Source organism: Procambarus clarkii, chromosome 48 (assembly GCF_040958095.1).
Source record: "Procambarus clarkii isolate CNS0578487 chromosome 48, FALCON_Pclarkii_2.0, whole genome shotgun sequence".
Lineage (NCBI taxonomy): Eukaryota > Metazoa > Arthropoda > Malacostraca > Decapoda > Cambaridae > Procambarus > Procambarus clarkii.
In genome coordinates, this window is record NC_091197.1 from 14402978 (window position 1) to 14427227 (window position 24250).

The window sequence follows — 24250 nt, forward strand, 5'->3', positions numbered from 1 at the left end:
TTTCATGTTTGAGAATAATGTTATATCATAATGAACTTTGAACGTTGTTATATCCTAATGAAACCTAACCTTAGCCTAAGCCAACCATGGATTAGGGCGTAAATAATAGTACGAATTATGTAATGTTTCTGAAGTGATTTCCTCGAGGGTACATACTCCCTGAGGACAGGTTGATATACTCAGGCTTCCTGTCACCAATAAAACGAATTATTCTCATGATTCCAGTCATGGAGGTACCTGACTCTCCCAGCTACCTGATACCAATTTTAATAATCCGTAAAGTTGGCCAACCCCAAATCCTGAAACTAAAATTTGCAAACAGTCTTTTTTCCCATCACATTTCATGTTATTTTGAGAAACAGATTTTTATCCCAGTCTTAAATTGACTGATTTCTCTAGTCATTAGTTGGCGTTGTTTTATCCGGATTTGCCAACGGAAAAGCTATATATTGCTAGATCTTCACCATTGTGTAATGTGTCCATAAGAAAGGCACTTAGTAGTATGAGGGAGCCGGACGGCCGAGCGGACAGCACGCGGGACTTGTGATCCTGTGGTCCTGGGTTCGATCCCAGACGCCGGCGAGAAACAATGGGCAGAGTTTCTTTCACCCAATGCCCCTGTTACCTAGCAGTAAAATAGGTACCTGGGTGTTAGTCAACTGTCACGGTCTGCTTCCTGGGGGTGGAGGCCTGGTCGCGGACCGGGCCGCGGGGACACTAAAAAATCCCCGAAATCATCTCAAGGTAATCTCAAGATAATCAAGATGCAAGTATCATCAGGGTCTGATGTCTGGGTGCGTTCTTAGGCAGGAGCAGTTCGAGCACCAATGGCAGGACTGGAATGGGTTGTTGAGCCTCTTCTTGCAGCTCTCGTTTCCTCGACTTAAATCCCAATGCAATTTGAAGGCTAGAACTGGAGTCAAAATCCTGATCCACAGAGGACACTATTGCAAGGGCTCTGACACTCACTTTGAACTTCCCTTATCTCAGAGTCATGCAGATACTCCTCCGTCTAATTTAATAATACGGTTAGCGTACAGGGTTACTTTTGGGGCGTTTATTGTTAATTTATACATGTGTCAAATATTCGTCTGTAAACAAAATGGCGGATCGTAGAATCTAATGGAAGGTCCGATAGTGCAGTCATGTGACTAGTCAGTCCAGGTGCGGGAGAGCAAGTGGATAAATGGATAAAATATACGAGATAGGATGACGGAACTCATTGGAAGATCCTCCGTGTTGCAAGTTCCTCTCCTTATTACCAGGCACTCTCCTCCACCAGCAGGAGGCACCCTCCTCCACCAGCAGCAGGCACCCTCCTCCACCAGCAGGAGACACCCTCCTCCACCAGCAGGAGGCACCCTCCCCCACCAGCAGGAGGCACCCTCCTCCTTCAGGCAGCAGTGCCTCCGTCCGTGTTCTGGTGTTGGTGATGCGCGGCACGGGCGCGGCTGCTGATGGGTCGTGATGACAAAACAAAGGGCCGCGTCCGGTGATCACAGGAGCCTTGTGGGCCGCCGGGGACTCGTAAAACCAGCCGCTCCATTGAAATACAGCCCAGCCTCAATTGGAAATGAGGGCGAGATGAGGGCGAGAGATCACCGCGAGCCACCTGTCCTGCTGATGCTTCCGCCCTCGTCGGCTTCTGCTGCTCTTCTTGTAGCAGGAAGCTTCCCCCGTACCTTACCTTACCTTACCTGCTTGATGGGGTTCTGGGAGATGTTCTACTCCTCAAGCCCGGCCCGAGGCCAGGCTTGGCTTGTGAGAGTTTGGTCCACCAGGCTGTTGCTTGGAGCGGCCCGAAGGCCCACATATCAACTACAGTCCGGTTGGTCCGGCACTACTTGAAGAAAACTATCCAGTTTTCACTTAAAGACGTACTCGTTTGTTCCGGCAATATTTCGTATGCTGGCTGGGAGGACGTTGAACAACCGCGGACCTCTGTTGTTCATACAGTGTTCTCTGATTGTGCCTATGGCACCTCTGCTCTTCACTGGTTTTATTCTGCATTTCCTTCTTTATCGTTCACTCCAGGGTGGTGTTATTTTACTATCGTGGAAGGGGAAGGTGTCGCCGCCTTCTGCTGCTACTGTTGCAGCTCTTGATTACCCCTTCCTCACCCGCTGCTGCTCCTGCTGTTGTTGTTCCTTACATCTGTTATTCCATTGCTGCTGCTCCTGCTCCTCCTTCTCGTGCTGCTCCTGCTGCTGCTGTGGCTAATAAAATGGTGACCCTATTACTACTGCCATTAGTCTTCCCTTCACCTGCCGTTCTTAGCTTCCGCTGGTGGGTGCGTTAAACCTGCACGTCTTGCTTTTTCTGCTTGATAGTGTTGTGTCATTATTGCGTCAGGTCGTGTCTGATGTGATCCTGGGCCGGGTCGCACCGACCAGTTACGTGGCCATTCACCAAAACTACGCGTCTTTCCTCAAGGTGAGAGAGAGAGAGAGAGAGAGAGAGAGAGAGAGAGAGAGAGAGAGAGAGAGAGAGAGAGAGAGAGAGAGAGAGAGAGAGAGAGAGAGAGAGAGAGAGAGAGACCATGCTAGAGAAATTAACACAGCGAGAATTTGGAAAGTTGAGCATGCATCTTTTAGCCCAAGCGGTGTGGCTAGAATCCCCGGGGAGACACAGGGGCTGTGAGGTGCCTCACCCGGCGCCTCACCCGGCGCCTCACCCCAGGTGGGGCGCTGCTACTCTCCCACGTAGGTCAGGAACCACTACCCCAACACCCTCCATGTGTGAATGTATCGCGCCTGTTCTCTATAAAGAGCATAGTTTGTGAGATTTCAAGCGGTTCCAATAATACTGATGTTTTATTTAATGGATTCTGGCAGTATTAGATCTTTTGGATCTCTTTTTTTTCTATCTCTCGAAAGAAAAGAAATTTTCTCCAGGGCAGCATTCTCCAGCTTTGCACGGGGCTGTTAGTGTGTATTCTTCCTTGAATAGCGCTATAGTGTCTTAGATATCTGGTTTCAAACTTTCTTGTTATCCAGCCTGTCATTTTTCTTGTAGTTGTGATAGCTCCCCCATAACTCACAACCCCCACCCCTGCCTTACCTGTCCTTCCCTACCCGTGCACTACCTGCCCTCCCCTACCCTTTCCCCATTTCCCCACCAGTTCCCACCCCCTTCCCCACCCATCCCCACCCATCCCCACCCACCCACGCCCACTCAGCTATGAGGGGTGAGGTAGCCAGGACAGCCGAGGCATGAACCAAGCAGGAGCCCCGTGCTAAGGTCTCAGCCAGGCTGGGGATAAGATATATTCTTGCTGTCGACAAGGTCACCGTCAGAGGTTATCAAGGTCCAGTAGACCTTGGCTGTACGTCCAGTTACTCTTGGATTAGTGCAAATAATAAAGTCAGACAAATTTGTTCATAGTCCGAGCACTTTGACCGGTTGGCACGGTGACGACTATGTATCTTGCAGGGTCGGTGTTCGATTCCTAATGGTCCAAGTCGTTGAGTATCAGCCTTTCATCCCGTCTTCGTATCGCAGCTCCTTGTCCTCATATCCCTTCCAGGTGCTGTATACTCATATTGGCTTTGGAATCACAATGGTTCCAAGCAGAACCATTGTGTGGTTCTGTGGTTCTGAACCACTGTGTGGTTTGGTCAAATTATTACCAAAAAAAGAACCAAACTGTGTTATACACACAGAAATAACATCACACGAGACCAGAAGGCATGGCAGGATGTGCAGAATACCCCCATTGAAAAGCAGAGGTGCAACAGGTACTCTGAGAGAGAACTATTAACATCAGAGGCCCCAGACTGTCAACACGCTTCCACTACACATAAGGGTCCTAACTGGCCGACCCCTCACAGTGTTCAAGAGAGAACTATCAACATCAGAGGCCCGAGACTGTTCAACACGCTTCCACTACACATAAGGAGCTTAACTGACCGACCCCTCACAGTGTTCAAGAGAGAACTCGACAAAAACCTCAAAAGAATACCGATCAACCAGGATATGATTCATACGTTAGGCTGCGAGCAGTCGCGTCTAACATCCTGATTGACCAGACGATCAACCGGGAAACCGGGCCGCGGGGCCGTTGATCCCCGGTAACTACACAAGGTAACCACAAAGCACTTTCTCCTCATAATTACCGTACCTCATAATTTTATATTTAAGGCTCTTTCTGTGTATTGTGTTTGCGGGGGTTGAGCTCTGCTCTTTCAGCCCGCCTCTCAACTGTCAATCAACTGTTACTAACTACTACTACTACTATCTTACACACACACACACACACACACACACACACACACACACACACACACACACACACACACACAAAATTAGGTATGATAGGGAAATGGGACAGGAGTCATTGCTGTAAACAACCGATAGCTGGAAAGGCGGGATCCAAGAGTCAGTGCTCGATCCTGCAAGCACAAATAGGTGAGTACACACACACACGCACACACACACACACACACACACACACACACACACACACACACACACACACACACACACACACACACACACACACACACACACACAAATCAATAACAGTTTCGTCTTCCAAGCGGGATAAAAGAGCTGTGATAAACCCCAAGAAATATGTGAAGATCCAGAAATGCAGTAAACTGAGCGTGGCGGCAACTGTACAACCTTCGGACTGAAAGGAAAGAAATTAAGTGAGAATTGCGGACGGTGGGAAGCAGGTCACGAGACACGCAGTTAAGGAACCCCCAGCAGGAGCTAGCTGGCTTGTGTGGTAGCAGGTGGAGGTATGGTGGTGGTGGTGGTGGTGGTGGTGGTGGTGGTGGTGGTGGTGGAGATGAAGTGGTGGTGTTGCTGGAGGTGTGGTACATGGTTGATGGGGTTCTGGGAGTTCTTCTACTCCCCAAGTCCGGCCCGAGGCCAGGCTCGACTTGTGAGAGTTTGGTCCACCAGGCTGTTGCTTGGAGCGGTCCGCAGGCCCACATATACCTGGTTGATGGGGTTCTGGGAGTTCTTCTACTCCCCAGGCCCGGCCCGAGGCCAGGCTCGACTTGTGAGAGTTTGGTCCACCAGGCTGTTGCTTGGAGCGGTCCGCAGGCCCACATATACCTGGTTGATGGGGTTCTGGGAGTTCTTCTACTCCCCAGGCCCGGCCCGAGGCCAGGCTCGACTTGTGAGAGTTTGGTCCACCAGGCTGTTGCTTGGAGCGTTCCGCAGGCCCAGATATACCTGGTTGATGGGGTTCTGGGAGTTCTTCTACTCCCCAAGTCCGGCCCGAGGCCAGACTCGACAAGCTCGACTGTGGTGACTGTGGTTGTGCTGGTGGAGATGAGGTGGTGGTTAAGCAACCAGTCCTCCTAATAGAGCGTCACATTTTGACGTATACTCTACCTAAGACCAAAATTCACCGTACTAAAAAAAATTGGAAGCGACTTGCAAAAGTGACATAATGACCCGATTTCTGTTTTGGGTCCTCTGGTAGGTTAGGATAAGGGGGCACTTTAGTACGGCAGTTTCTTGACGTTGGGGGCAAGTCTTGGGAGGACGAGCTGGGTTAAGGTCGGAGTAAATATTGTTGTTAATTCATTACTTGTTCGATGCTCACAGTCTCTCCATAAAGGATGTGGTAGAGGTTAGGTAATCACCAGAAGGCGCCCGGCCAGTGTGACTGTACTGGGATGGGATATGACGGCAAGGAGCTGAGATATGAGGACAAGGAACTGGGATATGAAGACAAGGAGCTGGGATATGAGGACAAGGAACTGGGATATGAAGACAAGGAGCTAGTATATGAGGACAAGGGGCTGGTATATGAGGACAAGGAATTGGGATATGAGGACAAGGATCTGAGATATGAAGACAAGGAGCTGGGATATGTGGACAAGGAGCTGGGATATGAAGACAAAGAACTGGGATATGAAGACAAGGAGCTGGGATATGAGGACAAGGATCTGAGATATGAAGACAATGAGCTGGGATATGTGGACAAGGAGCTGGGATATGAGGACAAGGAACTGGGATATGAAGACAAGGAGCTAGTATATGAGGACAAGGAGCTGGGATATGAGCACGGAGCTGGGATATGAGGCCAAGGAACTGGGATATAAGACCAAGGAGCTGGGATATGAAAACAAAAAACTGGGATATGAAGCCAAGGAGCTGGGATATCCAGAATGATGCCCCCAATCACTTTGACCATCGGGGGGGGATCGAACACCCATCTACAAGAAGCTAGGCCGTGGCGCTACCAGCCAGCCAGCAGATGAACACGCCTAGCCCCACAGACCCCCAGTACGATAAACAAAATACAAGTACATCAAGATGCATAAAGGAAATCACCGCTAAAACTACTTCTTGCTGTATTAAGTTTTTTGTGTTTTTGCATTTTTTTTTGTTGTCATTTATCTAGTGTTCCGGATTACGTGTTTGTTTAATGTCTTATTATTTTGATTTACGAGCGATTATCAGCACGAGGACGAGGTAATGTGGAAATTGTGGCCGTCATGTCACCAGTGATATTTTTTATGGCATGGGTGACACGTTACAAGAACTTTCCTATCCGGCGGAAATCGTGAAGAAAATTGTCTTCCGCTTTAAGTGCGTGTGTGTGTGTGTGTGTGTGGATAATATATAGTGTGTGTGTGTGGATAATATATATATTGTGTGTGTGTGTGTGTGTGTGTGTGTGTGTGTGTGTGTGTGTGTGTGTGTGTGTGTGTGTGTGTGTGTGTAATTACCTAAGTGTAGTTACAGGATGAGAGCTACGCTCGTGGTGTCCCGTCTTCCCAGCACTCTTTGTCATATAACACTTTGAAACTACTGACGGTCTTGGCCTCCACCACCTTCTCACCTAACTTGTTCCAACCGTCTACCACAATATCAACTGTTACTAACAGTTGTGTGTGTGTGTGTGTGTGTGTGTGTGTGTGTGTGTGTGTGTGTGTGTGTGTGTGTGTGTGTGTGTGTGTGTGTGTTTAATATGGTTTTGTGATTTTTTTTCTTTTTCCCTCATCTTGGTTTCCTGAGTGCATGATAAGAATATCTCTTACCTTACCTAGCGGTTACCTTGCGGGTGATTCTGCGGGTTAAGGTCCCCGCGGCATGGTCTATGACCAGACCTCCTGGTTGATGGTCTGGTTAACCAGGCTGTTGGACGCGGCTCCTCGCAACCTGATGTATGAGTCACAGCCTGGTTGACCAGGTAGCCTTTGGAGGTGCTTATCGAGTTCTCTCTTGAACACTGTGAGGGGTCGGCCAGTTATGCCTCTTATGTGTAGTGGAGGCGTGTTGAACAGTCTCGGGCCTCTTGATTGTTCTGCACATCCTGCCATGCCTTCTGGACTCATGTGATGTTATTTCTGTGTAAACATTTGGGACCAATTCTTTTAATATCTTCCATATGTAAATTATTATGTATCTCCCTCGCCTGCACTGTAGAGAATACAGATTTAGGCTTCTGAGTCTGTCCCAGTAATTTGGATGGTGTATTGAAGATATTCTATACAGTGAATATAAGAGTGCAGAGAATATCTCTGCACTCACTCCAGGTCAACAATTTCTCCAGCTTTGAAAGGGTGCAACAGTACTCCACTCTAGATGAGCACTAGCGTCTTGGAAAGCATCATCATCGGTATACCATCTCTAGTGTGAAAGGTTCTTGTTATCCAACCTGTCATTTTTCTTGTAGTTGTGACGGCTACTTTATTGTGTTCTTTAAAGGTAAGGTTACAAGATTACACCTAAAACCTTTACTTTGCTTTTACGTTCTATGTTATGATTTGACTGCGTTTGTACATAGTTTCCATTTTTATATTTTCATTTTTTTCCATAGTGCATGAGCTGCAACTTATCTTCCTCTTTGAAAGAATTTTGTGTGCAATAACACCATGGTCACATTTGTCGAAGGCCTTTGCGAAATCTGTGTAAATTACACAAATTTTTGTTTGTCTTCCATGGCATCTAATGCCATGTCATAGTGGTCCAGCAACTGTGACAGGCAAGAGCGCCCTGTTCTGAAACCATGTTGTCCGGGGTTATGGAGATGTTGGGATTCCATGTTTTTTGTGATCTTACTTCTTGGCACTCTCTCAAAGACTCTTATGATGTGCGATGTTAGTGCTATCAGTCTGTAATTTTTTGCCTCTGCCTTATTTCCTCCTTTATGGAGTGGTGCTATCTCTGCTGTTTTTAGTATATCAGGGATAACGCCAGAATCTGGGCTCCGTCTCCAAAAAATGTTGGATATATATATATATATATATATATATATATATATATATATATATATATATATATATATATATATATATATATATATATAATGAGGAAAATACAAAACATCGGCGCTCAACAATTGGGTAAACAATAAAAAATATTTCACATGCAAAGCCAAATGGAAGCCCCTTCTTTAAAGAAGAATGGTAGATGGCTCACGACCCAGACCATTATGCTTGTGGTGGTGGGTGTGGTAGTGGTGGTGGGTGTGGTAGTGGTGGTGGGTGTGGTAGTGGTGGTGGGTGTGGTAGTGGTGGTGGGTGTGGTAGTGGTGGTGGGTGTGGTGTTATCCTCGACAAACTAAAAACAGGAGAGAGATAGCACCACTCCATAAAGGAGGAAATAAAGCAGAGGCAAATAATTATAGACAGATAACACAACCATTCCAAAACCTAAAAATCATTGAACGAGTATTGAGAATTAAGATCACAAAACACATGGAATCACAGTGTTTGCGTAACCCCGGACATAGGTTATCTTGAGCTGATTTCGAGGCTTAGCGTCCCCGCGGCCCGGTCCTCGACCAGGCCTCCATCTTCAAGAGAAATATTTCAGAACACAACGCTCCTTAATCTCACAGTCGCTAGACCACTATAGCATGGTCTTAGCTACCGTGAAGACAACCAAAACGCCGATGTAATATACGCAAACTTAGCCAAAGTTTTCGACAAATGTGACCATGGTGTTATTGCACAAAATGCGCCGAAAAAGAATTGCTGAAAAATCCACCATTGCTGGTGCGTGTGGTAGTGGTGATTGTGGTTGTTGTGGTGGTGGTGTGTGGTTGTGGTGGTGCGTGTGGTGGCGGGGAGGCAGGTGGAGAACAGTTTGTCATGGGTTGTTCGGCCTGCCACTCACCTTCCCACTGTTTATAAAGCGCTGACCTTGTATAATAAGCTACACACCTCTCGCCATTTCATTTTCTCGTTATCCCATGCGCTTAGCCACGATATCCTGAGCACGAATGTCTGTCTGTCTGTCTGTCTGACGCATGTGTTTGTTACCCGCGAGCGTCATTTAGTGGTAGAGCTCCAGCTCACGGTACCCGGCTTGATGGGGACGGTGGGTCTTCTTGTGGTGGTCCTGTGGAAACGGTTGGGCCTCGTATTTTATTGGCTCTGCGTTTGGTTAATGGTAGTTGAACACAGTTGCTGGGGAATCCTCTTGTTGGCTTCTTGATACCCTGCCTTCAGTAGTGTGTGTGTGTGTGTACTCAACTAGTTGTGCTTGCGGGGGTTGAACTCTGGCTCTCTGGTCCCGCCTCTCAACTGTCAATCAACTGGTGCCCCTGGAAACACAAACCGAAACTGTCTCTTTTTTTCCGCTTGTTACAACTTGCAATAAAGTTGTTACATCTTGGCTTAACGTGTTTATGACGTATTAGAACGTTGTTACAACTTGCTATATTGGTTTTTGTAACTGGTTAGGAGGTGTAAAAACTTGTTCGAACGTTGTATCAGCGTCGTAGTTTCGGTGTGTGTTTGGCGGGTGTACAGATTCTGGAGCCTATTGGGCTCTATCAAATCTGTAGATACGATTATTTTGTATTTGAAGGACGTGGGTGAAGCATTCTCAGTGTTGTGGTTCGAACAGAGGTCGTGACCGAACACTATTCGAAAAATGTTCGAAAGTCATTACTTGAGAGTCGTGTTTAAACAGTTATTCACTCATCAGCTGGGGGGTTTAACGGCTTGATTAACGAGCATTTCGCCCTTGTTTATGAGAACGGGCTGTATTTAGTGCTAGGTGAACAGAGGCATCAGGTGAAACTTTGCTCAATTGCCTTTACCGGGAATCGAACACGGGTTCGTGGACTCCTGAACGCTGTGCGCGCGTTTTCTCTGCCCAATCGGACCCGGGACTGTTTATACTGTACTCAGGGCCGAAAGTTTAAATTAGAGCTTAATTAACGGGTTCAATAATTCCAAGCCAAGTTCGAAGTCTATATAATTAAAAGTTTAAAAAGAGGCCCATTTGCGCAGTGTACACACACACACACACACACACACACACACACACACACACACACACACACACACACACACACACACACACACACACACACACACACACATACACACAAAGAGCCAAAGCTCAACCCCCGCAAGCACAATTAGGTGAGTACACACACACACACACACACACACACACACACACACACACACACACACACACACACACACACACACATATATATACACACACACACTTACACACACACACACACACACACACGCACATACACACATACACACACACACACAACTAGTTAAGAAGATGGTTAATATCGAACTACGAGATTCCCTGACAATTATGGCACAATCTTCCCCATCTTGAGTGATGAACGGAGTCATTAAACTCTTCACAACACGCGCTACTCTCAGACGAGATTGTGGCGTGTATGGTGTGTGTATAACACACATACACACACACACACACACACACACACACACACACACACACACACACACACACACACACACACACACACACACACGAGTGTATAAACACCCATACTTGCCCACTTGTATTATATACACACCCACAAAACTTGATCAACATTTTACCTCATTTCACCTCAACGTTCGTATCCCTGCGCCCACACCCACAGTCCCACACACTATACCGCCCCTACTTAGTGTACCCCTCCCCCCCCCCCCACTCACTGCCCCCCCGCCCCCTCTATATCAGCCCGTCCCGAAGCCAAGTCCATTCCATTTAGAGGTCGACCCCCCGAAGACGCACTCATCAATTTTAATACGCTGTTCATTTAAAACAGGAATTTTCTCAAATGTAAATTAATATTGTTATATGTTAGCATATTGTGCGTGTGACGCAACACCCCCATGTGACGCAACACCCCCCCCCCCCCATGTGACGCACCACCAGCGTGAAGCAGGTGGGGGCCTGACGTAGACCTGCTACAAATGCATATATCGCTGCATATGTATGAAGCCAGCCATTTGCACCCACCATAATTTTTCACAGGCCGTCTGATGTCCACGAGATATTTGTTGCTGAGGGAGAATTTGCATGTGGAGCGTGGTTTGAGGGGGAGGGGGGGCGCGGGGAGGGGATGTGGGGCCGGGGTCGGGCTCCCTCCCCCCCCCCCCCTCCACTTCCGGGGGGATGCTCCAAGCTGGTTGGATTACATGGTACAAGGGGGGGGGGGGGTAAACGTTAGGCAACATCTTAATGGTGTTAATCTTAATTGAAAATGTCGGTTCAAAGAGGATACAAAAAAAAAATTGTAAATAATTTTTTTTAATTGGGTTAAATTACTGACTAAATTATTGACTAGAAGAAACAGTTCGATGGATTTGTGTTTATCAGATTTATCCATTTATGTTCTTTATTTGTAACTAACGTTGGTGGCTGAGCGGACAGAACACTGGACGCGTGATCCTGTGGTCGCGGGCTCGATCCCGGGCGCCAGTGAGAAACAATGGGCGGAGTTTCTTTTCACCCTGATCCCCCTCTTACCTAGCAGTAAATAGGTACCTGGGAGTTAGTCAGCTGTCACGGGCTGCTTCCTGGGGGGGTGGCGGCCTGGTTGAAGACCGGGCCGCGGGGACACTAAGCCCCGAAATCATCTCAAGATAACCTCAAGATAACCTGTTACCTAGCAGTAAATAGGTACCTGGGAGTTAGTCAGCTGTCACGGGCTGCTTCCTGGGGGTGGAGGCCTGGTCGAGGACCGGGCCGCGGGGACACTAAAAAGCCCCTAAATCATCTCAAGATAACCTCAAGATAACGTCTAGTGTTCTGGTTTGTCATTAGCATAATTATATACCGTGTATTTCATCAAGAGGGTTTTTTATATTACCTCCTTAAATTTTAAAGTTGTACCTTAGCAAATGTTTACGTAACAGAACGCCGACAATTTCTCTCCCTCTTTCACGCGGGTGTTGATGTGTGTGTGTTTGTGTGTGTGTGTGTGTGTGTGTGTGTGTGTGTGTGTGTGTGTGTGTGTTATACACATACACGTTGTGTATGTTCTATGTTCACGCTTCTATGTTCAAGTTCAATTATGTTTATTGAGACAAGATGGCTTGTACGGACGTCCCCCAGGATCAAACTACTCGCCCTTCCCACGATGCAAAAACCTCCCATCATTTGCCTACCTCCCAGGTACCTATTTACTACTAGGTGACCGGAGGCATTAGGTGGCAAAACGTGCCCAACCATTTCTGTCCCACCCGGTAATCGAACTTGGCATTTCAGATCGTGAATCGAGAACGAAGCCACTTGTACTAAAAAGAGACCTCTGGCTATACCGACATTGGGTCGGCACCGACTTCGCAGACCTCCAAGATCGTAAACTCTTTAATACATTCAGACAAACCCACCATGATGGAGAAAAGATGTATCGTAAGTGGACACACAGGTGTGTGATGACTCCTGGCGCAGGTGTGTGATGACTCCTGACGCAGGTGTGTGATGAATCCTGGCGCAGGTGTGTGATGACTCCTGACGCAGGTGTGTGATGACTCCTGACGCAGGTGTGTGATGACTCCTGGCGCAGGTGTGTGATGACTCCTGGCGCAGGTGTGTGATGACTCCTGACGCAGGTGTGTGATGACTCCTGACGCAGGTGTGTGATGACTCCTGACGCAGATGTGTAATGACTCCCGACGCAAGCGATTTAACCCTCTGCAGTAAGCCTTACTCTATCAAAGCCACGTCAAGACCCCACCACCAATCATACAATAGACCTCGCATACACCCGATGTATCCGAGGCCTACTGTATACATAGAACCAGAGAATATATCACAATCATCATGTACATAAGAGGACGTAGTTCAGTGTCGAGCCAGACAAAGTAGCTCACTTTGGCTTCCATAATGTGTGGGCCTGAATAACCCGCTCTGATCATCACTTGTAGAGGAGAGCCTTACAGTGGTCATTAGCGAGGAGCAGCTGAACCTAATGACAGGTGGCTTACCTCTTACATTACCAGCGTAAGACGCCAGACATGGGACGGGTAGTAAGTGGCAGGTTGGTGGACTGCACACTGAATACGCTATTCATTTTCCAGCAATAACAAAAAATGTAGAAAAGAGCAGCTGAAGTATAAATATCACTTAAGAATTAAACACAAAAGAACAAACAATACAAGAAATATATATATTTTTTCCATTAAAGAAACAGACTACATAACAAATCAAAGTCTTAAAGGTCATTGACCTTTATGAAGAGATTGACATCTCTTAGCAGTTAGAAGAAGCTTTAGTAATGCCTTAAGCCTTCAAAAGTCTGAAGCCTTATAAAGCATTTGGGGTAGCATTACATTTCCAAACAATTGCTCAACTGGTTTTAATTTTCCTGCGGGTTTCCGGGTTTTCCTGAGTCGGACGAGTTAAGAAGACCCCCCAAACCTATATTTCTAATTTTTAGTTTTGTTTTTAATACTACAATAAAAACTAGGTTTTAACTTCATGTTGTTCCTGGTTCAGCCTGTCCTCACGTATAATTTACCGCTGGGGAAACATTTTGGTGAAATATAGAGCTACACAATAACTATCTTTGACCAATATACAGCGACTTTGATAGGTTAGACCAGTAGTCTAGACGAGTGTGCTCCTGGTTAGACCAGTAGTCTAGACGAGTGTGCTCCTGGTTAGACCAGTAGTCTAGACGAGTGTGCTCCTGGTTAGACCAGTAGTCTAGACGAGTGTGCTCCTGGTTAGACCAGTAGTCTAGACGAGTGTGCTCCTGGTTAGACCAGTAGTCTAGACGAGTGTGCTCCTGGTTAGACCAGTAGTCTAGACGAGTGTGCTCCTGGTTAGACCAGTAGTCTAGACGAGTGTGCTCCTGGTTAGACCAGTAGTCTAGACGAGTGTGCTCCTGGTTAGACCAGTAGTCTAGACGAGTGTGCTCCTGGTTAGTCCAGTAGTCTAGACGAGTGTGCTCCTGGTTAGACCAGTAGTCTAGACGAGTGTGCTCCTGGTTAGACCAGTAGTCTAGACGAGTGTGCTCCTGGTTAGACCAGTAGTCTAGACGAGTGTGCTCCTGGTTAGACCAGTAGTCTAGACGAGTGTGCTCCTGGTTAGACCAGTAGTCTAGACGAGTGTGCTCCTGGTTAGACCAGTAGTCTAGACGAGTGTGCTCCTGGTTAGACCATCTAGTAGTGATAGTTTCTCTTCCTCTTGTGTATAACTTGTATTCCAATCCTTGCAGCGATTCATTACTTTAATTATCAACCATTCATTAATATTATTAGCTTAATAAATATAATTATTAGCTATTCATTAAAGCCTTGTGCTAAGTAAGGTTTAATTATACATCAGATTACACCCTGCCTCTGCATGCGATCTCGTAGGCGGCAGTGAATACACACGTGAGACACGCGACACATGACACGGGGACACACACACACGACACGAGTACATACACGACACTGGGACACACACACACACACACACACACACACACACACACACACGACGCGGGTACACACACACACACACACACACGACGCGGGTACACACACACACACACACACACACACACACACACACACACACACACACACACGACGCGGGTACACACACACACACACACACACACACACACACACACACACACACGACGCGGGTACACACACACACACACACACACACACACACACACACACACACACACACACACACACACACACACACACACACACACACACACACACGACACGGTGTCACAAGACACCACTTCTACTACTTGTGGTGGTGAAGGAGGCAGGTGTGGAACAAGTCAGAGTAACGTACAGGAGAACGCCGCCAACTTTCACGTTTCATAAGAATTTAAAACTGAAGAACAAGATTCAAGCTTTGAGAAATATTACCATGAAAGACATTGTGCCAAGTTCACAAGAGTGTGATCCCTTACCTGTCTTCAAGGTTGGTGGTACTAGAACTTGTCTCGAAATTGAAATTGAAATTGAAATTGAAATAAGTTTATTGAGGTAAAATACACACAAAGGGATGAGGTAGCTCAAGCTATTCTCACCCCGTTCAGTACAACGTGTTAATATATACATAGACACACATCACAAATAAACATATTACCAAACATTCTGAGAGGTAAACATATACATTTCCTCCCTCACAAGTAGTATGTTATCAGACGTACACACAAATACTTTTATGACCTAGGTATACTGTATAGACAATTTACTTGTCTCGAAGATATCATCGATTATTTACGTATCTATGAACGAAACCAGTCCATCTTTGCTCAATAATGGAGATACATCTTTCCTCGGCTGATGTTATTGTTGTTGTAAACCTCGTTAACTTCTGGAGTTCGTAAACAGTTTAATAAATGTAAACAAAGCCGCCATGACTGGGGATAGAGGGGGGGGGATCAAAGGTTAAAGCGCCAAGCCATTACGACTATATAGCACTGGGAAGGGGGTCAGGATATTTGGGATGGGACGGAGGGAAGCCCAACCACTTGGACGGTCGGGGTGTTGAACGCCGACCTGCATTTTTGTAAGTGGAGATTTGATGTTTAGTGACGCCTTCTCTACGCGCTAATTGACCAGGGTGTGTGGGGGGGGGGCGGCAAGGCGGGACTAGGGAGCTAATACTCGACCCTTACATGCACAATCAGATGAATATGCACACGCGCGCACGCATGCACACGGGCGCGGACATGCGCACCCGCTCGAACGCTCGGCTCAAAAATCCAGACAAACAAACAAACAAACAAACAATATATTTTGAAACAATCGGAAGTCAAATAGCAATTGTTTAATAAATCATCGGTGAAGTTAATTTGAAAATGTTACGGCAACAATCTTTCTTGTTCCCCCCCCCCTCCCCCCTCCCCCTCCCTTTCTCAGGCTCCAGTATCGGGGTCTCGCTCAACCTCAATTGTAGACTGTTTTCTTTATTACCATTTTAGTGTGATTTACGAGCCTGTTCCGGCGCGATAGAAAGTCAATTGAAACTAGTGCCTACCATGTCAAGGGAAATGTGTGTGTTTATATATATATATATATATATATATATATATATATATATATATATATATATATACATATATGTATATATATATATATATATATATATATACATATATGTATATATATATATATATTATATATGTATATATATATATATATATATATATGTATATATATATATATATATATATATACATATATATATATATATATATAAACTGTGTATGGAGTCTGCCCCCACCACATCGTCCTCATGCATTCCATTTGCTATCTACTGACAATGAAAAAAAATCTTTCTAATGTCTCTGTGGCTCATTTGGGTACTAAGTTTCCACCTGTGACCCCTAGATTGATTGATGAAGATTAAGCCATCCCAAGAGGTGGCACGGACATGAATAGCCCCTTGACTGTAGTGCGAGTACCACCCGTGCTAAATAATGACCTTACCTACCTTGTCAATTCCCCAGAGAATTTTGTATGCGGTGATCATGTTTCCCCCGGACTCTTGTGTCTTCCACCCCTCTCCTTGGGTGGTCAAGTCACCACCCTTGTGAGGGAGATATTGTAGCTCTTGAGGCTACTGGTGAGGCTCTTGACCCGTTTCACACAGCCCCGCTCCTGTGCCAGGTAAGTCCACTACGGGCTCACTATAGCCCGTGCTACTTGCCCCGCTCCTGTGCCAGGTAAGTCCACTACGGGCTCACTATAGCCCGTGCTACTTGCCCCGCTCCTGTTCTAGGTAAATTACGGGCTCACCATCGCCGGTGCTACTTGCCCCGCTCCTGTTCTAGGTAAATTACGGGCTCACCATAGCCCGTGCTACTTGGAACTTGTGTTCTGAGTAGCTGAACCTAAAACATCAACCATCTTGACCCGTTGTACAGTGAGATGTGTGTCACACCTTCAATAGCCGTGTTTTACCTGTCGTGTAATGGAACTTGGCACTAGTTGAGGGTCTTCCTTTTCATTACCAAATATTCACAATTGTTATGGTCAAAATTGGCCTTTTTGTGAGGCCTTTTGTCCAGAGTGATTGTGCCCAAATGCTGCCGTAATGGCTCTGGTTTATTTGTTTAATAAACGAGCGGCATATGATGTGTTGTGACCTGTGATGACCTGGCAAGAGTGTGTGAGTGTGTGTGTGTGTGTGTGTGTGTGTGTGTGTGTGTGTGTGTGTGTGTGTGTGTGTGTGTGTGTGTGTGTGGGTTCACCTATTGGTGTCGGCAGGATAGAGACCTTAGCTCTACCTGTCTAACCTTCCTTCAATTGTCTAATGTACTAATGATTAATTTTTTTTTACTCTCTTTCTCTTTTTTTCCTCTTTTTCTTTCTTTTTATCTCGTTCTCTTTACTGTCCTCTTCTCGCTGGGTCTGGCACTGAGGGAGGTCCCCCAGGTCTCGCCCAGCGGTAAAGCTGAAGGGGGTTGACCACTCACCCGCGTACACCACCCTCAATTACCATAAATTGTCGACTAAGTGCATTCCAGTCTGGTGTTGGTATTAACGAGAGAACTACCAGCGGAACACACAATTGTTCCCTTGGTTGTCCCCCTCGCCCCCTGTCTTGTCTGCAGACAACTGAGTGGACAGCGCTCGGGATTCGTAGTCCTGAGGTTCCGGATTCGATCCCCGATGGAGGCGGAAACAAATGGGCAGAGTTTCTTTCACAGCGATACTCTGTAGATCGTAGCCTGTATAGTCCTGTAGATTACAGTGTAGTCCTGGGTAAACACTGCATTCGTTATGATTCCTGAGAGTTTTGTTTCCATGAGTCCGATTACATCCGGGTTCCCTTCTTGTGCTCTTTCCCTAAGTTCACTTGCCTTGCTTTGTAATTCCATCTATATTCGAGTACATTACCTTGAAACTGACTCTCTTCTTTCCATCCACAGTTTCTGTTGATTCCATTGGAGTCGGGGGACAAGGGGTTACCGGGGTGGGAGTGCCTAGGAAGGAGACCTAGGGAATCTGGGGTGTAAAGGGGCTGGGAGAATCCGGTATGGTGAAGCTAGGAGGGACTTGGGGAATGGGTGGTGATGCAGAGGTCGTGTAGGCGCAACCTGTTAGCCCCTAATTGGAGCCTGGTTGAGCTGTAACTAGATGGGTGATGATCCGCGCTGGACATTGTCGTCATATAATGAGGCTGATCATTTGACTATCGCGGTAGCCCTATGTCTGCTGCATTCACCTACCGGCTCGGCTCTGCTATTTAAAGATGATGTGAACGGGGAAGAGATATCTGATCAACCAGGCTGGGATTCATAGATTAGGAGCAACGGCGTCTAACAGCCTGGTCAGAGACCGGGCCGCGCGCACACACTGATCCCCGCGACCACCCCAAGGCGACACAGAAGATTGGGTAAAGGTAGCCAACCACCCCCCATGCTCTAAGCCTAACCTTAACTAATCTTCTAACGAATCTAACGTAAAGAAAAAACTAATCCTGTAAATACAACTGGATTTGGTTGGTCTACCGGGGCAGCTGAGGGCAGCTGAGGGCAGCTGAGGGCAGCTGATATCAGCTGAAGGCAGCTGATATCAGCTGATGTCAGCTGATGTCCGCTTTTCCCGCTGATATTTTCTCTTCAATAACCGGACGGTAAACCTATCGTTCGGACACACGAGTTACAGCAAGACGTAAACATAAACACAAATATCATTCGATCAAAATATTCTTTAAGATTCGTGTGGCCATGAACGTGCGAGCAATGGCTCCCAGTAGCCGTCTCGCGAGGCGGGGCACAGGTAAGTCATAGGTGTGGTCTTCTATATTTCGTTGCTGTAATGGGCAAATTAATTATCATAATTATTTGATTCAATTAATGTAATTAATTAAGTTCCTGCTCCAGGGTAATGACGCAGGTCCAGATTCATGAAGCAAGCCGGGGGGGGGGGGGGGGGGGTGGGGAGTGACGCAGGACGGTGGTGAAGCAAGCCCGGGGAAGGGGGTGACGCAGGCCAGACTGATGAAGCAGGCCTCGGGGGGGTAGGGGTGACGCAGGCCAGACTGATGAAGCAGGTCGGGCGGTTATGGGTGACGCAGGCCAGGGGGTTATGGGTGACGCAGGCCGGGGGGGGGGTTATGGGTGACGCAGGCCAGACTTGTGAAGCAGGCCTGACGGGGAGGGGGGTAGGGGGGTGACGCAGGCCAGACTGATGACGCAGGCCGAGGGGCAGGCAGGAAGGCAGCAGGCCGGTCCATCAGCGTCGCAAGCACGGGCTCGACTTGATCGCAAAGCCTCCGGATGATCGGCTGTATTAACTCTAGGTAATCCGAATTTACTGCCCAATTTGAGTCCATTCTGTTATTTGATTAGCATTGTTACATGTAGTTCACAGTTAGGTTTAAATTGTTAGCGCTGTGCGAGGCGCGTTTCAGCCCGTGGACCATTTGGTCTTGATGAGCCCGGCTGCGTCTCCTCGTATATTATTAAATAGGTAGCAAGGGGTCGCTGAATGCTAAGAGAAACGCCTCTTTCATTCACTCGGCTTGGAGCCCGCGGCCGCTGTTGACTATGTGTGGAATATCCTCGTAGATTATGGGTGACGAGATTAATCTTCCTCGAGATTAATTGGTGGGATTTGTCTGTGGGCCAGACTGGGTTATATAGGGGGGCTCTAGTTGTGCTTTTCGCTGCTTTCCATAGCTGTGCTTGCGGCAGCTGATGGCCTTCAGCTGTCAGGTACAACATCTCAATCTTCAACTGGCAGGAATGCAAGTGTACAATCCATTTTGTATCTGGATCCAAAACCCAGCAGGATCGGTCTTGTGTATACTTTTAGTGGAGCCTTCCTCAATACACACCTGGTGGTGGTGTCTCCCCCAGCACACCGGAGAGCAGGGGTGCACACCTGTTAAAAGCAGAGGTGCCATAGGCACAATCAGAGAACACTGTATAAACACCAGAGGTCCGCGGTTGTTCAACATCCTCCCAGCGAGCATAAGAAATATTGCCGGAACAACCGTGGACATCTTCAAAAGGAAACTAGATTGTTTCCTCCAAGGAGTGCCGGACCAACCGGGCTGTGGTGGGTATGTGGTCCTGCGGGCCGCTCCAAGCAACAGCCTGGTGGACCAAACTCTCACAAGTCAAGCCTGGCCCCGGACTTGGGGAGTAGAAGAACTCCCAGAACGCCATCAAGCAGGTATCACACACACTGGGTGGTGGTAGTGTCCCAGTATACACCGTACCACTAGTCTCTCCTCATCAATACCTCATAATTTTCTTACTCATCTATTTCCCTTATTTTTATCCTCCTCACGTTAACATCCACCTTCCTTTGTTGTGTGGGTGACCAGGCTGGTCACCCACCAACTCCGGTACGAGGGGCGAGGCTCCAGTACGAGGGCCGAGGCTCCAGTACGAGGGGCGAGGCTCCAGTACGAGGGCCGAGGCTCCAGTACGAGGGCCGAGGCTCCAGTACGAGGGCCGAGGCTCCAGTACGAGGGCCGAGGCTCCAGTACGAGGGGCGAGGCTCCAGTACGAGGGGCGAGGCTCCAGTACGAGGGGCGAGGCTCCAGTACGAGGGCCGAGGCTCCAGTACGAGGGCCGAGGCTCCAGTACGAGGGCCGAGGCTCCAGTACGAGGGCCGAGGCTCCAGTACGAGGGCCGAGGCTCCAGTACGAGGGCCGAGGCTCCAGTACGAGGGCCGAGGCTCCAGTACGAGGGCCGAGGCTCCAGTACGAGGGCCGAGGCTCCAGTACGAGGGCCGAGGCTCCAGTACGAGGGCCGAGGCTCCAGTACGAGGGCCGAGGCTCCGGTACCAACATTAAGGTATAAGACTGGAGGAGTCGTGCACCAGGAGGCGGTGTTTGGCTCTGATTGTTTGCTCACTTTGTCATTATGTTTGTCTTGTCATGTTTTGATTGTGTTAACTAGTGCAGGTGACCTTCATTAGCAAGATTTCCATGCGCCTATGTGATAAACACGCCCCTGATATGTTTGTCTTTCTGCTAACTAGTCTTATGCCACCAATTATACATTCAGAGTGTAAAGTCAATCTATATATTTTTTTTTCCACCCCCAGCTATTTTTATTTTGAAATTTTGTGTTGCATTAATTCCTGAAATAATTTAGGTGGCTGTTATTAAAAGAGACCCCGAGGCGAAGCTAAATATTTGTGCTTGATGGTAACTCTCGTACGTAAAAATTCTTTGTTTACAAACTGGTTACGAACTCCTTGACCAAGACTAGGGGGTGGGGGGGGGGGGCAGAGATTCATTAAGCATTTACACATCTCCTTACGAGATCTGATCTTTGTTGACATTTGTTAAACCGTTCATGAGCTCTTAAAGCATTACGAGATTGTCCGTAATATAGCCCCCCCCCCTCCTCGTTAACAAAGGCCAACTGCTCGTTAATGCAGCCGCCATGCCCCCCTGTTTATGAGGGGAAAAACGGTTCACACGCGACTCACAACTGCGTGTGTACGTTTCTGGAGCAGTGCGCTTCCCTGCCGTCCTCTGATCGAAGAGCAAGTCTTTGAACAGCCCGTCCTCTAAACAAAGTCCCTAAGTCCATTCCATGCACCCGCCAAACCCCCCTGTTTATGAATGAAAAGCGGTTTACACACGACTCACAACTGCTGACGTTCGAACATATCCGGAACAAGTGCTTCACTGACGAATTTTGTTCGAACCACAACGCTGTAAATGCTTCACCCACGTACTACAAATACAAATAATCGCCAACAGAACCTAAACACCTAACTTAACCAGCGTCTGACTATACATTGACTTTCATTGTATAATAATATTAATTTTGTATAATAATATTAATTTTTATATGAGAACAAACCAATTGTTTATTACTCTGTGTTAAGATTACTGAATGCGTCTGTGGGGGCGGCTGCTGCTCTGACGAGCCTGCCCTGAGGGCGGGTTATCTTGAGGTTATCTTGAGGTTATCTTGAGATGATTTATTATCATCTCATTTATTGTTATTCATAACAATAATAACCTTGGGTTGTGAAGGTTCCAAGCTCGTAATGCTTTTAAGTAATAGATGCAGACTGAACCACCGTGCTTAAGAAAAAGTAAGGCTTATGTAAACGGCCCGTTACTCAAAACAGATTCATTTATCATTTCCGTTTGACTACGGTAAACTTTGTTTTTATTATTATTATTCTCCCATAGACGTGGCCATAGATTTACAATACTAACCGGCATAGGTACATTTTGTCTGTCCTCGATGGACAGAGATTGAGTGCCGCTGGACCTGCAGTTTAGTGATTTATTTGAACACTCAACCCTAAAAGATGATTGTAGTGCTTGTAAAATATTGCCCTAACCTGCGTGTAAACATTGCTTGGCAACTACCTTTAAAGACTTCTTTTACAAAATAAATAAAAAACATATTAAATGTAGATGTTGATTGGTGGTATTGATCTACATTGGTGGTGAGCTGTCGACGACATGGCTGGCCCATCTCCCCCCCTTTCTGTCTGTCTGTCTGTCTGTCTCTCTCTCTCTCTCTCTCTCTCTCTCTCTCTCTCTCTCTCTCTCTCTCTCTCTCTCTCTCTCTCTCTCTCTCTCTCTCTCTCTCTCTCTCTCTCTCTCTCAATGTTACAATGTAGTGTTGTATGACTAACTGTGTGTGTGTTATCATGTTACAGAGGCAGTGAGCTACGTGTCATCACCATGATCGGGTCCAAAGATGGCGGCCCGGGCCACACTAGCGCCCCGTCGACGTCACCCTCTAAGCACGTCGGCAGGTCGTCCTCGGTGCCCACCGAGCGCCCACCTCTCACTCAACACCAACAACAACAACAACACGCCTCCTTTACCAAACCTCCAACAGAGCACCACAGCCTCTCCTCCAGCACCTGCTCCCTCATCAGTCCCCCTCAAGCCCACCTAGTCAAATCAGCCTCCACCTCCACCCTCACTTCCTCCTCCAACACCAGCTCCCCCTCCACTCGCCGGGAACAGGGGCGCGCCAGGGCCGCCTCCAACGCCAAGGACGCCTCGCTGGAACACGTCAAGGATGAACACTACGAAAAAGGTAAGGAAAGGAAGTGCTACTAAGAGAAAGGTAACGGTAGGGGGGTGCTACTACGAATTGGCTAATATCCCAGCAAACGCACAAGTTACCTTACACGTTGTTTCACGTTATTAAAGTTTGCAGACGGTTTTAATAACGAAAGTAACGTCGAGGACACTTTAGCTGTGGAAATGTTAGGCGTTTCGGGTCACTCAGCAATATATTTTGCGTCCGCATGCTAACGAGCTCAGAATAATGTGGAGGAGTTTAGGTGTTCATTTATACACGCTCGCGGGTCTTGTTGTGTGAGAAGCTTTACCAGTGTGCGTGCGTGCGTGTGTGTGTGCGTGCGTGCGTGTGTGTGTGTGTGTGTGTGTGTGTGTGTGTGTGTGTGTGTGTGTGCGTGTGTGTGTGTGTGTGTGTGTGTGTGTGTGTGTGTGTGCGTGCGTGTGTGTGCGTGTGTGTGCGTGTGTGTGTGTGTGTGTGTGTGTGTGTGCGTGCGTGTGTATGTGTGTGCGTGCGTGTGTGTGTGTGTGTACTCACCTAATTGTACTTGCGGGGGTTGAGCTTTGGCTCTTTGGTCCGGCCTCTCAACCGTCAATCAACTGGTGTACAGATTCCTGAGCCTATTGGGCTCTTTATCATATCTACACTTGAAACTGTGTGTGGAGTCAGCCTCCACCACATCACTGCCTAATGCATTCCACCTGTTAACTACTCTGACACCGAAAAAGTTCCTTCTAACGTCCCCTATGGCTCATGTGGGGTACTCAGTCTCCACCTGTGTCAAATTTCTCAAAATACTGTATGCTGGAAGACCACATTTGAGGAATTAGAGAACGTGAACGCGTTTTTGACTCGATTCGAATTGAGCTGAAAACGCATTCAGCATTTCTTTAATTCTTCATGTGTTTTTTTCCGCATATATAAAATATCTATTATAACATATATATTTACATAATATATAACTCGTGCCTGTGGATCGTAAGTCGAGGTAGTTAATTTAATAATGAGGCAAGTTTGTGGGGCGGACATCAGAGGTGGAGGCCGGGGGCTGGGCCGCCACGCTCT

At 47.3% G+C, this 24250-nt stretch overlaps 1 protein-coding gene across 7 annotated transcripts in view; it reads left to right on the top strand.

Moving 5' to 3' along the window:
- LOC123764803 (Calmodulin-binding transcription activator) overlaps window positions 1–24250 on the top strand; it is a 671468-nt gene that overhangs the window by 103299 nt on the left and 543919 nt on the right. For all 7 annotated transcript variants that reach the window (XM_045752968.2, XM_045752966.2, XM_045752967.2 and 4 more), the window contains exon 2: window positions 22812–23200. In XM_045752968.2, the coding sequence (XP_045608924.2) occupies window positions 22812–23200 (389 nt within the window). The remainder of the gene's footprint in view (window positions 1–22811; window positions 23201–24250) is intronic.